General features: G+C 39.4%; 1 protein-coding gene across 4 annotated transcripts; it reads left to right on the forward strand.

The window, feature by feature from the left end:
- The first annotated feature begins 7,125 nt into the window (after window positions 1–7,125).
- Window positions 7,126–13,400, forward strand: LOC111272748 (sodium-dependent glucose transporter 1B). Of its 4 annotated transcripts, none has more exons than XM_022854361.2 (7): window positions 7,140–7,323; window positions 7,536–7,892; window positions 8,282–8,405; window positions 8,773–8,899; window positions 11,534–11,692; window positions 11,882–12,029; window positions 12,203–13,400. In XM_022854361.2, exons 3-7 carry the CDS (start codon window positions 8,337–8,339, stop codon window positions 13,044–13,046), a joined length of 1,347 nt encoding a protein of 448 aa, XP_022710096.1. In that variant the 5' UTR covers window positions 7,140–7,323; window positions 7,536–7,892; window positions 8,282–8,336; the 3' UTR covers window positions 13,047–13,400. The 4 variants fall into 4 exon arrangements, with proteins under 4 accessions (XP_086829507.1, XP_022710096.1, XP_022710097.1 ...); XM_022854362.2 differs by having other exon boundaries at window positions 7,713–7,892; XM_086973381.1 differs by lacking the exon at window positions 11,882–12,029 and having other exon boundaries at window positions 7,126–7,323; window positions 12,203–12,347.
- The last annotated feature ends 2,104 nt before the right edge of the window (window positions 13,401–15,504 follow it).

Consider the following 15,504-nt stretch of genomic DNA (forward strand, 5'->3'; position numbering starts at 1 on the left):
GACGTTTTAGATCTATCGACACATATATATATATATATAATCTTATAAGATTCACCAAAATGTTGTTTCATTTGCATGGAACATCATAAGAACAGTCTATGGGATAAGTTTCAGACTTGTAAGCACCTTGCCATTTAAGTTACAATTGTGATGAGTAAAGGTTACAATAAGTAACATTTAATCGTCACATGTACACTAGAAGAGGATATGTGTGCCCTAAAGTGATTTCGACTTGCAAATATTCACCTTACTTAATCAGAGCTGATCTTAGTTCTTTATTCTGTAGTCTTTCGTCTACGGTCCATATTAAAGGCTATGCCTACTTCGTAACTTAGGTCATTTGAATTATTCGAGCACGCATTACAGCCAGGACAATCGTCTCACTTTCGCTTGGTTTTATTAATTAAAGTTATTTAGCTAGTTACCCCTACTCGAACACACACTTTGAGCCGCTTATCTATTTACAATACCCCAGTGCTAATTCAACCTTTCCTGAATTTGGGCAAAACTTGATTGACGAGTCTCTTAAATGCGCTGCTTTCATAGGAGGCAAAAGTTAGAAAAGGACGTATGTGGTAAATTTTGACAATGTACATGAATACTAGCTGCGTGGAAAGCTACTATGAAATATATGCTACTGTATGACTTTTTCGAAATGTTACCAGAAAATAACTTCTATAGGATCCATTGGTGTAGTACATTGTGTTATATTAATTATATATATGTATAATTATATATACGTTAATTATAATATGGTCTATTAAATCGTACGGATCGCAGCCTACTGACGCCTAAAGATACAGATTTCCAGGTATGAGTTGAATTTCACAAATATGGCGGGACGTAAGAGTGGTAAAAAATCAGAGAAAAACGTTTGGGTCATTAGAAAAGACAAATGCAGCAAATGTAATGAATCTAAAGTTTTTGTCCAGAACGTACATAATGGTGAATTATGACACTGCACGCATCGTGCAGTATGAGATAAAAGCTAACAAAGATAAAAGCTAAGTAAACAATTAGCGTAGCTGTTCACTCAAACGCTCTGTAGCTATAAAGCGTGTCTCGCTCAGAAGCATGTCAAACAATGAATTGCTTGCTGTTCTATGCATTCGTGAGTGCGCTACGAAACAGCGGATGTTCGTTTCCTAAACTAAACGTAAACTATAGATAGAAACTGAATTTGACAAAGGCACGCCTGCTTGAACGCTTAACGATGCGCCCAACATTGATACATTAAAATAGAAGAGCAAACACGGTCACGCTACTGAGTTTCGACAATGGGGAACGGAACACGCAAAACGATATAATCTCGAATTGCGCAGATCGCACGCTATCTTCATGTTACGTCTATTGTGATGCAAAAAAAAGGTGAGAAATGCTTGTACGTAAAAAAAAAAAAAGGATGTAACTATGCTGCGGATACTGGGTTCTTGTTGTTGCAGTTCGAACAAGGGAACAGCGTTGCGGTGATCAGTAACGGAACTTTGGAAGAACTAAAAACGTGCCCCTACGTCGTATCGTTAGTTCTGGTAATTTTCAAGGTGATCGCTCAGTGACGACTAATGTGGTCTTGAACATTTCGCTAAAATTGCCCGACTAGATATTTTGGGTGGACAGACATACCTATTAGCATATGCATAACATTTTGGCACGAAAAAAGCGTACTGCTTATATTGTTACCATTAGCGCCATCATACGTTTTCTGTCGGAATTATGATGCCGTGGTATCTAATTGATAATTCCTTGCCTTTGTATACACGAGCGTATGAGTAGGTGAAAGGCTGGTATATTGAATCAGCCCGATCTCTAGAATTTCCTGCGACCCTTAATGAAATGGGCGCTTAACCCAGAGCTAATGATTGTTGTGCCAAGAGTAGTGAACTATGCGCGTGTTGTAGCGTTATAGTTATTGAAGATCTATTAGTTAATTCACGAGAGTATACTAACGATACAAGGGGCGACCGGAACTAACGTCGTGCACAACACATGCGTTCAGGAATCCGTTGATATTATTACATGTTTTTGGCGTAAAATCATAGAGTACATGCGAATATGTCTCGCGTTTACCAATGCTCTTACCTGAAAAGGCAGCGTGCAGTCTGGTAGATCATCTATGACCCTTATAAAGGGTTGAGTCTCGCGTTCCTGCAGAGAGAAATTACCTTACCTAAGCAGGTACGAGCCGCAGAAATAAGTCGCACGGGTCGTTTAGATACTGATATACTAGAATACTGTACAAGTGTTTTATGCTTTTGGAACTATCTAGGCGAATTAGTAAATTGGAATTTTCATACGGAAAATTATTTTCGACATTAAGGCTAGTCGAAAGCGTATAAAACGGCCGTAAAAAGACTAGGCTAATGGTTGAAGAAGCATCCGTTTAAACCGTGAAGCCGTCTTTTCTCTTCTCACCAGTACTGCCTAATATAACGGAGATTCATTAAAGCCCCGTCATCATTTATTACAGCATAACAAGCCGCTGCTCCACTGAACTAGACGTCCTGTCAACATCCAAGGCACTTCCATATCGTGTCGTGATTTGTTTTGTTGTCTGGCTGCTTGATTACGGAGGAGAATTTCTAAATGGCAATGTTTCGCTAACACTCGATTTCTTTGGTTTTAGGTACATATTACAAGTCATGGAAGGTTCAACGAGACAATTTTACGAAACTATGTTTACGCTGTCACACGAACACTTCAATTAAAGCACCAAGTTAAAAAATCACTAAGTTCAATCAATTCTGCACGCTCGAATCCAATCACACATCAATGGATTTTACTTTGTCACACTTTAGTACAGCATAATTTTTGAAATTGAACAAAAAATATATTTAACAAGTATAAGGGCCCGTTTTCGACAATCGTGACGTTCGTTGCATGTTCAGAATAAATAAATACTTATAATATATATATAAATAAAAATTTCAAGTGAAAACGCAGTGCATAGGATAAATTAGAGTTAATTAGGAAATTTTGTGCCACAATTGACTACGAATTAGGTTCAATTAATACGCAATTTTCTATAGATCGATCGAAACGTCCAGTAATATAGACACTAGGTATTCTTCCATTATGATTGTTATAATGTCTCTGCGATCGTGCGGTGGTAGCGCGTCCTCCTGCTAACTGGCAAGACGCATAGCTGACCTAGATCTCAACACAGAAACCTCTCAGCGTATAAATCAAGATCCAAATAAATTGCAAATGCGGCTTGAATCGTTGCCCCTGCTCTGTCCCTCGAAACGTTTCATATTCAGATTTTAACCTGACACGATTTGGAAGGAACGCCAAAACAGACCAAGACCGTTTCATAGAAAAAAAACATCTTCTTAAGCTATTTGTAAGTTTAGACTTTTTCTGAAGCAACGATAATTCTCGCACTCTGGCTATCCTTAACGATATCTGTAAATATATTTGAATGCACCAGTAGGTGAAGATATCGACGTAGCACAGGGCAACCGTGCGGGTTACCCACTACTTTGGATTATGATCTATAGCATTACCTTGCTTAGTAGGACCGTTAGTAGTAGTAGTAAATAAAGTAAGCGGTTTCTAGTACGCAATATAAAATACTAAATGAAAATGAATAATTTTTTTGGTCATTTGTTGCGTTTTATGGAATCTAACGCCGAGTAGGGGAATCAGAGCAATAGACTCCACTCAATACACGTTAGTTAGCTTGCCAGTCCAAATCGCGTCCAAGAAAAAAACCTATGGCCAGATAATTTAGGTAAACCTATTAGCAACATGACGAAGCAACTAACCGTTAATCTTGTGTTACATTATTTGCTGGTCGTCATGGATCCCAAACCTCGAGTTTATAATCATGCCAAGTCGATACTTTGCATCGTCTGCTATCAAACCAAGCTTCAACTGAAAAAAATTATATTCTCTATTTTCGACCTTCTTATTATATTAAGTTTTGCCGTCTAAAACGATGACACGCGTTATTTACTATTTTGAAATACTTTTGTAGTTGTTATCTAAGACTATTGTTTAATCATTTAGATGAGTTAAAATTGAACTATTTAAAATCGACTTGTTACTTTTAAGTAATGTATCTTCTTTTTTTCTGAGTGCTATTTATAATTATTGTTTATTCGTTTGATACGTTCGATGCTGACCTAACTTACAAACACTGAATATGATTTAGAGGTTGCCAAAAAAGTTCTCCAAAAATACACGAGATATGTAACAAGTGTAGCAGCGACACACCGGTCTGCCAAGACGTAAGGCTCAAAATAAACGTCGAGGCACTTATGACGTACGTATGGTATTTTTGTTAGAAACAGTGGCAGCTCCCTTGATAGATTCGACCTAATTGATGAGTAGATGTTCAAACGCGGCTGCCAAATTTCAAAGGAGCGATGTTCGACATAACTGAAACAAATACTCAGTCCTACAATAAGATTTCACCAAAAGTTTTTGGCAAATTGCTTTGTGTAGATGACCTAATCCGATGAGGACACGACCCCATGCGCTGCGCAAGCTGTTTTGCGCATACGAGTACCAGTGTAGGAAAAACTTTAAATTTAAAATGTTTATTTTAAATTAACTCGCATATGTATAAACATATATATACTCATCTAGCGTCAAATTCTGTTTATTCGCGAGTTCAAACAGAGAAAAGTTGATAAGGCAAAAAAAAATGCTATAAACGTGTATTTAACAAAGGGAAGTTTTGAAAACTAGATACAGCAGACAGAACTAACCGTTATTTGAAACCCACTGCTTAGCCCTGCATCAGCGACCCACTTTTGTCCAAAAATAATTTGTTCGATCACCTGCAAGCCTCCACGAATGGAGGTTGATTACGTTATCTGGTAACTATTTGGATAACAGTAGTTTTTTTCGAGCAAAGATTGCCAGTTAATATAAGAGTTAGCATCGTACATTGTGTCAATGACACCTAAAGGTTTTACTTAGCAAAGAATCGTACGAAGAACATTGAGGATGCCGCATGTCATCTATTGTCGTCTATCAAACAGTGGTATTTTCCTGCCCCGAAAGTTACTGGGCTAGTAATATAAGCAAATGTAAGTGACGCAGGTGCTATGCCAGCAATTGTTAACTGCTCAAGTAGTTTGAACCGTCCAGACCACCAACATAAATACTGTCGTCCAATAGAAGCAACCTAAGTATTGACAATATAGTCTAATACGACCTAGTCTATTTCGTCGAGAAAATTAAGGACGGGCTAACGATAGGGCAGAATTTTAGCTGAAATTGTCCTATTTGGATTCACTTTTAATTACGCTAGCCAGTGTGAGTGAGTAAAGCTGTAAAAAAAAGTACTATAACGTCTAGCCAAACAGGTTTCGGATCCATTCCATAGTTATACCAAAGTCGACATCTTTCGTTTTCGATTGCAAAGCGAAGTTATTAAAGGTAACCGAAGCAAGCTTTAAGTTTATTATAACCTAATTAACACCTTCGATTCAACAAAACGTGTACAGTAACCAGTAGTAAATATAAAGCAATGTAGTTTTTATAAAAAAAAAATCAATATACCATATGTAAACGGCTTTGAATTATGAGTATAAGCTTGAGCTAGAAAACCTGACATATGAAATGAATTTTTTTTACTTTAGGAAACGATAAGCATCTTCCTAACGGCTTTGGCGGGCGTCTGTTGAGGCGTACCTTTCTTACTTACCGCTAGATCCACACTTAGGGCGCTAATCGGTACGTTTTGTTTATCATAAACAGCCAAGCTGCGTTACCAACTCTGTCATGGAAGCTATAACAGACAGTTTGATGGGTTATGTACATTGTAAATAACGTATATGCGTTCTAATGGCTCCACTAGTACCGAAAAGCAATCCAGCCATTTCAAAGGCTTTCCTTTTCCTAACACACAAGCCAGTTTCGGTACAGGACCTGTATTTTAATAACACACTTTTTTCTGTTAAACGATAAAAAGGACATCGAACCAAGTTGAATCCAGTGACCTATCAAAATTCACAGACCTAATAGCATCGATATCAGTGTTCATCTACGTATATGTACTAGAACACAATCTGCTTACTTACGGGTGGTTTGGTGTACTGTTTATTCGATAGCCAGCTAGTTTTTGCAACAGATGTCCTATTGCGTGGATTGTTCATGGTTCCCGTGCCGCTATTATTCAGCGCGTTGACGCTGCATATATTTTCTTAGAAGTATTTTATCGATTTCGGAAATAGTTAAATAGATATTTGCGTAGCTAAACAACCTCTTGCCCCACAGACCTAACAGGACGCATTTTGTAATTGTCTTTTTTTGCTTCCATTAAATTAAGCGTTAGTACACCAAATCCGAAATCAGATTTAAGGAAAGCTTGCGATGTTATAATGAACGTGAGTTTGACTTGTTGAGTATTCAGCAGCATCAAATAGGTCCTTAGGTGGAGCTCTACGCCTTTGTCTTCGGTCTAGGCGAAATTTTGTGCCCTTTCTAAGCTCTGCTGTCCTGGGCACCAACCGGCCGTTAGTGTTGCATCGAAAACATTACGTTCAACATCTCCAACTTACTTGAAATCATTCATACTTTTGAAATCGGTACGAAGTAACCTGCCGTAGTCGCTCATTGATCTAAATCCCTAGTAATTACCGAATTTTTAATTAACTAATTAATATAATTCGTATTCGTCAATTAACTCGTCAAGTGATGAACACGAATTATATTGTAGGCCAAAAAGAATATTGCATAATGTTTCAGCTATCGAGGGCAGTTGCAGCAACAGCTCCAAATTTAGAAAAAGCTGTTATAACGATAATAATTCACGCATCCACGCGCTGACGGCACTATGGGCGTAGTATCCGTCACAGCTGCCATTGACTTCCTCATCTTGTGTGGATTCAACCAAAACGATCTAAAGCCTGAGGCAAACCCCACCAAAAGCGACGTGATCTATCGAAAAAGTCGAAATAAACGGTCGTTATTTTATAATCTACGGTCTATCTCTTACCGTAGCGGATCGAGATATGTTGGGGTAAAATTCTTTGAATAGGCAATTATTTCGGCTGTTCAGTATTAGATTCTAACGCTATATAATACGAGCGTAATACTAGTTTATGTCCACATAGGCAGAATTATGTTTACAATTTTAACTAGACTTTTCGCCGACGGTTAGTGGATGGCCATAGTGCGACTAACGAGAAGATGACAGAGGATGCTGCGAGGGATATATTCTGTGTTTAATCAATGAAGGCAAACGTAGTACTAAAGCTTGCAAAATATAGCGCTGTAAACGAATGAATCTGAGGAATACTTCACAGAGATTAAACGGTGCAGGAAAGGACGTCAGCGGCGTTGAAGAGTTGATTCTAGTCATCAAAAGAGGTACCTCCGTAACGGCAAATCCGTCTCCTTCATGAATTCAATATAGTATTTGTCAAACTGAAACAGCCATTGGATTTACTGAATACCTATTGAAAAAGTTCTTACCTGAGCTGTTGCTCTCGAATAAATGTTGACTCACTATAAAGCCTTAAAAGATCAGTGACTGACCTTGCATCAGCCAAGTATCCATGGGTAATGATTTTCATTTGCAGACGTTATGACAGAAGCGGTGAGCGACGTTATCAAGTAATTATACACGTAACAGTAATCTCTATGAACAAAGCCGCTAACTAGTATGATTTACGATGTCATGCGTTATTGAGTGGCATCTAGACAAAGGACAGTAGTTAGAGTATAAACCGTTGTAAAATCTCACCGGGTATCGCCAGCATTAGGACGTGACATGACTTAAGAGTGTGTCATAAGAGCGCGACGGAGGAAACAGAACGTGGCGTGTAAAAACTGCGCACCTGTGGAGCTTGCTTGACTACGAGGTCAGCGTGTGTCCTTCAGTTTTCGTTGAGGAGACCTCAGAGACAACAGTAAGGCATTGCCAAGCGCAGACTCAGGTAAAAAAAGAAATAGTAATGTTCTACCTAGGTATTCTCAGGCGTACTCGGCTCTTGTTCTAAAAGTGGCAATAACTAACATGTGGCAGATTGCGGAGTTAACCATACAAGGGCGAATTTAGTAGAAAAATTTGAATTTGTTCTTGCCCAGGACAGCCGTGGTGACAGTCTATCGAAGATGAGTATCTACGGTTTTTTTTTTATTTTTATTTGAAATTATTATTATTATTATGGAGAATAATAGTCAATAAAAGCTATCGAAATAATACCACGACCACATGACATTAATTTTACTTGCCGTTCAAATAGTGAAAACTAAATACAAATGCAGTGGTATGCCAGTACATAGTTGACTGCGAGAATTTTTGTGTGCTTTTGCGGAATTCCAGATAAAAGTGGACACCAACAGAAGAAAATTTTAGTGATCAATCAAGCCCAACCAAAATGCAGCTTTCATCCCAAGTGATTAAAATTCTCCAGACAATCAACATGAATACTATCGTCGCTTGTATGGTAAAAGTGCTAACAATGTACTATGATATGGTCTAACCTATAGTCTAATCGATGAAGAAAATTATAGGCGAGGTAAAAGTTGGGCATATTTTTAGATAAATGTGCCTAATCTGAACTAGTCTTCAAATTCGATATCACAGATGAATGGTGTCATAGAAATATAGTGTACAAATACGTAATTTCAACAGGTTCCGGTTTTGTCACTTAGGTACAAAGCAAATCGAACTGGTAGCAAATCTGTTGTCATATATTTGAAATAAATTTACCTTGTATTTACCTAAAAGAGGTTCAACTTAGCTTTAATTAGAATGGTTGGTGTTAGCGCTGTTGGAATTAAGCTAAACAACAGACGATTAATCGCTTTTAGGGGATGATGGATTCTTCATATGGAGCAACCCTACTGGATTTGGCAGAAATCTTCCACACAAGTGTTCATGCCATATCCTTTACACTCACCACCAAATCGGCTGGTGCCTTATTTGGTGCGCTGATTAGTAAGTTTTGTCTATCTCTAATCGCGAGACAGCATTGTTTCTTTTGATCTTGCAATTTAAACTACACAATAATTTCGATTAAACGAATGTAAGAATTGAGATTAAAATGGACAGTTTGATAGGTGTCAAGTATATTATAAACTATCTATATATGGCCTAGTGAGCCTGGTTACACCAAGAAAAACCTGGCGACTCTCAGTTCTGGTTAGGAACCGTCTTTCGGTGGCCTAATTTCTATAATACTGAAGATAGTATGCACCAAATCGAATTGTTACGAAGAGTGTACTCTACGGCGCATTTCTTTAAATTTTTTTTAAGATATCAGGAGAACACAGTTATGTATGTTGTGTGGGGATTCAAATTGCTATACAAGCTTAGAACTCGAGCTTGCAATCCTGATTTGATAAAACGTTTTTCTACCCTAAAAAATAGACATACCGCGTTAGCATTTTTTCAACGTATGGCTTCTTTTATGAAGTGATATTAGAGAATTTATGAACTCTTCCTCAGGTTTGCTCAAAGCAATCGTTGACCTGATTGCTTGGTTTGTTTTGTTACTCCTCCTTTGCCTCTCGAAGTTTTCTTTTCGTTAGATGATACCCTTTATGTGAAAGGTGTTCCATTCCACTCATTCATCGTTTGCCTTAGAATGCGTTTGGTATCCAGTTGCAATGGTTTCATGTGTCTGGCATCGTTTCGGGTCGTCCTTAAGGCCCGGTGCACTTCTTGATCGTGTGCGCTACATGATCTGTATACCCTAAAGTGCATAGAATACAGATGTTAGCAGCAATTTTTGTAATCCGTGCCCTGTACGCTTAAAATTGTTCATGTCCGGAGAAAGCCTAGGTGACGTAGTACGACACCTCCTTAAAAGGGTTAACAGACCATTACGTTAATTCTGGGGCAAGTGTTTTAGACCGTATATGAATCGGGAATCCAGCTGATCCAAAACCTGCTTCATTTGTTTAGAGTAGATATTTTGCCATTGTAAGATCGAATTATTCATCCACTGCTTTTGTCGCTTGTTCATCCACAAGGTGACTTCATGGTATCGTTCTTGCAATTATCAATATCGTTGCAGTCGCGATCGTTTTATAAGCCATAGCTACTCGGATCGTGGTTGCTCCTTGGGCCGATAGCGGGGCACGTCGGTTCTTTTTTAGTGCTAAAAGCCTACCCGCCTTTTCGGGGCAGGCATAGAGTACCGTATATTTTGCTACTGTAGCTCCTCGGGCGTGTTCTTTATTCTCTCCAATTATCGGTAAAATTTTCGCAAGTTTAACGCTTAGCTGACGGTATTTCGCTGCCGTATGTTCAACATGCGTTGAGCTAATGAGCGTCATGTCCTTAATGATACTTACAGATTGCCCCTTTCTTCCTGTAGAAATATGTACGGCTCCTAAGTTAAGAGTGAGCTTCTTCTTCTTCTTAATTTTCTTCCAATCCGTTAAAAAAACGTTGCGTCTACGGAGCAGCTTGCAGGTAATGCTCCGTCGTCCATTGCCAGAAGGTCCTCGTTACATGCGGCGACAACCAGCGTTAAATCATCAGCATATGCCACCTGGTCCGATTTTTTCGTCAGCAACTGCGACACTTCATCATAGCCCAGATTCTAGTATCGATCTAACAACTGAGCCTTGTGGGATATTGGTAGTAACTCGCCAGCATCCTAATTGAGCACCCTTCTTATAGCTGCATTCATGGGTCTTGCGCTTGTAAAATCATAGTGGAAGTCTGACAACCCATGATTTTGCTGAATCCTTTTCTCGTAGTATTTCCAGAGGAACCTTCCTTATTACGTTAAATGTGTTCGACAGCCATATCTGTCTGTAGGATAAACCACCCGGTTTAAACGTCAGAACCAATTCTGTTTTTCTCCCAGACTGTAAGAAACTTCTCTTTTCTCAGAAACCTGTTTGCTAGTCCTTAACTTCAAACCCCAGAGCTTGACAGCGCCCGGATGGCCATCATTAGGTTCTGGTGCCTTTCCTAGTCCTTCTCAGACGTCCTCTACCTCTTCCATCGTTCCGTCTGAAGTGACTTCGTTATTGACTTGTATGCAGTCCTTCTCTCTAGCCGTTTACGTTATAAACAGGAATCCGATCATCTTCCTTATAGCGTTAGGTGGTAGTCTGGTGAACCTTTTTTTAGCTTATTTGTGACGATGCGGTGCAGAAGCCCTCATGTTCGGATTTCTATAAGCTCTTCGTTCGTTCGTTCGATTTATTTCTTTTGCTATGCTTGATAAGCTTCCTCTTGCTCATTCTTGTCGCTTTAAGCTCGTCCTATCCCCTTTTCTTCCTTCGGTTCATTAGTTCTTCCTCTCCTCGCTCTTGATCATGTGGTCTTCCCCCTTAGCCTTAGACCTAATGTATCTTCTGCTTACACTATTTTTCCATTCCACTAGTAGTTCAGCAAATATCTGCATCGTTCTTACCTAGGCATCCTCAGATCAATCTATTTACACGCCAAGTGTGTTTCGACTTTATTTGTAAAAACGCCTAAAAGTTTAACCTAATCTGGTCATCTATAGACATTGCTTGACCATGCTCAAACCATGGATCCAACCTGAGAGCAACAATATTCATTCCCAAATATACATATCTGCTAAAGCACAAATCTGCTTGTTTCCAGGTGGTTTGATGTACCGTTCATGCAATATCCAACTAGTTCTGGCCGTATGCGCCCTACTGAGTGGACTATTAGCGGTTCTCGTCCCATTGTTACCGAACGTGATAATGTTGCATATCGTTTCCTTTATACTCGGATCTATTTTATCGACTGCTGACGTAGGTAAGCAAACATTACCATAATGACATTAGTAAAGCCACGCAAGAAAATAGAAGGCCACCATTTTTTGTCGTATGAAATTTCATGATTGCCTTTTGCATGCTTTACTGTCAGTTAAGACGACTGGTCAGACACCAGTCAGAAATTATATTTAACCCAGGCATGCGATGCTCTTTTCGGTTTGATTGTCAGGGATGCACGTGTGGATACAAGTTATTTGGAGGCATAAGGCTGGCTTTCAGCTGCAGCTCTACAATCTTGTATTTGGTTTAGGCGGAATTGTTGCGCCATTCATCTGTGAACCGTTCCTAAGCTCCAGCATCCAAAACATAAATCACTCGTTAGTAATACTTCCGTCGCGCTAGGTTAAACAGCTCCAGTTCATCTTAGATTTTCCCTTTTTCCTATTTCCCAATACGTTATCTTTGAGCTGAATGAAAAAGTGCCCCAATTCAATAGCCTCTCGGGCTAGATGCTTAATATTTATCTTTACAAATATGAATTTCATTGCAGATCAGGAACATTACATAGTGCGTCAGACACCGTACTATTAGACACGACTGCAGCGACGGCTCTGAATTTAGAAAAAGGGATAAGAAGTGCCTCACGCATCTATTTCGCTTACGGTATTATGGGCGGAATATTGCTTGCAGCGGCCATTTCCATTATCGTCTTGTACACATTCGACAGGACCGATCCAAAGCCCGGCGTAGACTCTCCAAAAAGCAATGAAGATCTGCCGCAAAAGTCAAAATACACAATCATTACTTTATTATCCATTTACCTGTTTCTCGGTATCATAGACGAGGTCACATTTTCTGCGTATCTGCCAACGTTTGCAGTATGCCAGGAGAATTTACGCTTGTCTAAATCATCTGCTGCTTACTTAGCATCCGCATTCTGGACGAGCTTCACGATCGGTCGACTCTTCGCAACGCTGCTCACATTAAAATTCAGTCCCGGAAAGTTAATAGCTGTCTTCCATTTCATTTTGATGATAGCCACATTAGGAATGCTATTCTATATTAAAGAATCAGTGCTTGTAGTATGGCTGGGCACGATCATGGTGTCATTTGGATTGGGACCGTTTTTTGGAAATGCGACCGTTTGGGGTATTCAATATATAGTTTTGACGCACAATCATATGAGTGTAATATTTATTTGTGTGTGTGCAGGAATGACGATACCAGGTCTGCTAATTGGGCCCTTCATTGACAGTTACCCTATGGTATTGATGTGGGGCCATGCAGTACTTGCGACAACTCTTACGGGGTGTGCCATTTTACTACTGATCTATGGGCGAACTTCATTACTCCAAGAGTTTAAGCGGAAAAAGGCCAATAAGGATAAAACTTAGGGCGGCAGAGTCTCCGGGGAAATTGGAAAATTATCGTCACGGGAATACATTTTAATGAAACGAACTCAGCAATGTCTTCATGAGCAGTTTCACCATTATTACTATCGTATAATCGATGCTGCTTTAAATGCACCTGCTAGATATAAACGTTAGAATTGTCAAGGAAGTCAACAAAACTAATGTCGCAAGCTGCAAATCTGTATACTTATGTGTAAATATACCACTAGCGATTCAACAATAAACAGACTATCATCAATACGCGCGTTAACCATAAATCACCTTTACGCTGACTTTTTTATGATATTTGTATATTAATTTAAGAATTATAATAAAATTAAAATTACCTGTCGTAAATATCTTCATTTTCCTTCTATGTGGGAAAATTGTATATTGAATTGACCAGGCATCCGTTTGCTAAACCACAAGTTCAAACAGTTAACTCTTAGCTCCAATATCCTACTTATCATCAATGCAAAACGACTTTTTGCAGACCAGAAGCGTCCCTCAAAATGTTTGATTGTTTTGGTTTTTTATCTTTGCGATAATTGAGATATATCATAATTAAACTCCAGACGGCGGGTAGGAAAAAGCATTGCAAAATATTGTATTTTCGCTTGACGGAATACAAAGGAGAAACAGCATCTCGTTGAAATTCACTCTATTTATTACTTACGCTAGTTCATCATGTATTCAATACAACTAGCCTTTAACTATCAGTTAACCACGGTTGGCGGCTATAAATCAAAAGTTGCAAAATAATCTTCTCAGTACAAGGGTTAGCACTCAGCGGTGGTTTGGGAAAAGTCACTTGTGGCTTATTTTAGGCTTGTTCGTGTAAACGATCGACCCTGCATTTTGGGTTACAATCGAAGGCAAAAAAACAGCCTAACCCACCGCCTTTTTTAGAAGTTGGTCGCACATCGAACTATGCTACTCCAAGTGGTAATTTCGCTCCTAACGCAAATGAACTATATCTGGGCTGGCCCTTAGAAAATCAGGACATCTATACTGACTTGCATGATCGAGCAAGGATCCTATCGTTATGGCAATACAAGGCAATTTAAAGCAGATTCTATTGAAAAGCAAGCATTGACGTAAACTTTTACAAACCCCCACAATGGCTACATGGTATGCCAATATGCGATGGTAATAGCACTAGCAACAGCGAACTGTTCGTTGAAATCTCATTCTGCTGAGCACATTGTGGATTCATTGCCAATACGAAATGCGGCGGACCACACTTTATCTGACGCTGCACTTTTGAGTGGGAGCAGTCTTTTAAAGCAGCCGGGACTCGCTCGTTAGTGTATATGAACAGAAGACTGCTGTTCTGTAGAATCGTTTTTTTTTTCTGTTTATTCATCGTGCGATAATAATCCGAGAAGCGAAAATACCAAATAGCAGCCATCCCTTGTTGTTACGGCTAGTACTCTGACAAGTATGCCTGTAAGCTAATCAGATATAAAATACTTGTAGGTAATACCTATCCGATGAACATGGCCATGGTTGTTAACAAATAACTTTTTAATCAGTAGCCTAGTAAAGTTATTATGTACGATCAATTATCAGTAGCGCAGAGCCTATTTCATGTGGGCCGAATCTGGGGCTCAGTCTCAATGGTTGGACTTAGTCCAGCAGATACCTCTATTGATTACTTTTCAATTTTTCGCCCATATTTCACTCCGCCAACCTGGATCTTCATTTAACAGTACAACGGGCTGGTGAAAGGGAGTGACAGAAACTTACCGCGGCGACCGACTGGAGTCACCCATCGGGTTTCTTGCCTTACCAAACGCGCTGCATCTCACACGAAGGATGTTCCTCCGGGTCTTTCGTAAACCCAACAATAAATCAGCGCCATTTACATAAGTACGCATGTCCTGCGTTGATTTCTTTCTGCAGAGATATAATCCTTCTTAGTCGAAGAAACTATTCCCTTTCTTTTTGAATCTCGTTAGCTATCGTTACGCTCAGCTGCTATTCACCTATCGTCGTGTAGATAAATTCCATCAAGTAGGCAAGCTGATTTCGCGGAGCCTTAAAAATATTTCTTACACGTGGCTCATTTTCTCGCAGCCATTGTCTTAAAACTTTTGTTCTCGCTGTAATTCTAGCCACCTCTAGGTTAAAGCAAACCAGCAAGGCTGAACGGCTGAGTCTTCGACGTGCTGATTGCAAAAACCCTCGCCAATTCTGTATAAGTAGGTCCTGGCTGGAACACCACCGTCAAATCTGAAGGTGAAAGGAAGATGGAGACTTTGGGAACATGGCCCGTAGAAACAAAGGTAAAAAAGGAAAAATAAGGAACAATTGGAGCCTGCAGGCAGAACGGGCCGCAATTCTTACAACCAAGCATGGAATTCGAATGCGTTACCTCATCCCAGACATCGCAAAACGTCTGGACCGCCCAGTGCTAAAAATGGTTACATACCATTCAAATTAAATAAAGCGGTACTCA

Source organism: Varroa jacobsoni, unplaced genomic scaffold (assembly GCF_002532875.2).
Source record: "Varroa jacobsoni isolate VJ856 unplaced genomic scaffold, vjacob_1.0 contig03138, whole genome shotgun sequence".
NCBI lineage: Eukaryota > Metazoa > Arthropoda > Arachnida > Mesostigmata > Varroidae > Varroa > Varroa jacobsoni.

Coding starts and splice junctions, on each gene's coding strand:
- LOC111272748 (XM_022854361.2), top strand. CDS start 8,337: ATGCAGCTTTCATCCCAAGTGATTAAAATTCTCCAGACAATCAACATG. Junction 11,693..11,881: donor TTTATCGACTGCTGACGTAG/GTAAGCAAACAT, acceptor TTTGATTGTCAG/GGATGCACGTGTGGATACAA. Junction 12,030..12,202: donor ATCCAAAACATAAATCACTC/GTTAGTAATACT, acceptor ATTTCATTGCAG/ATCAGGAACATTACATAGTG.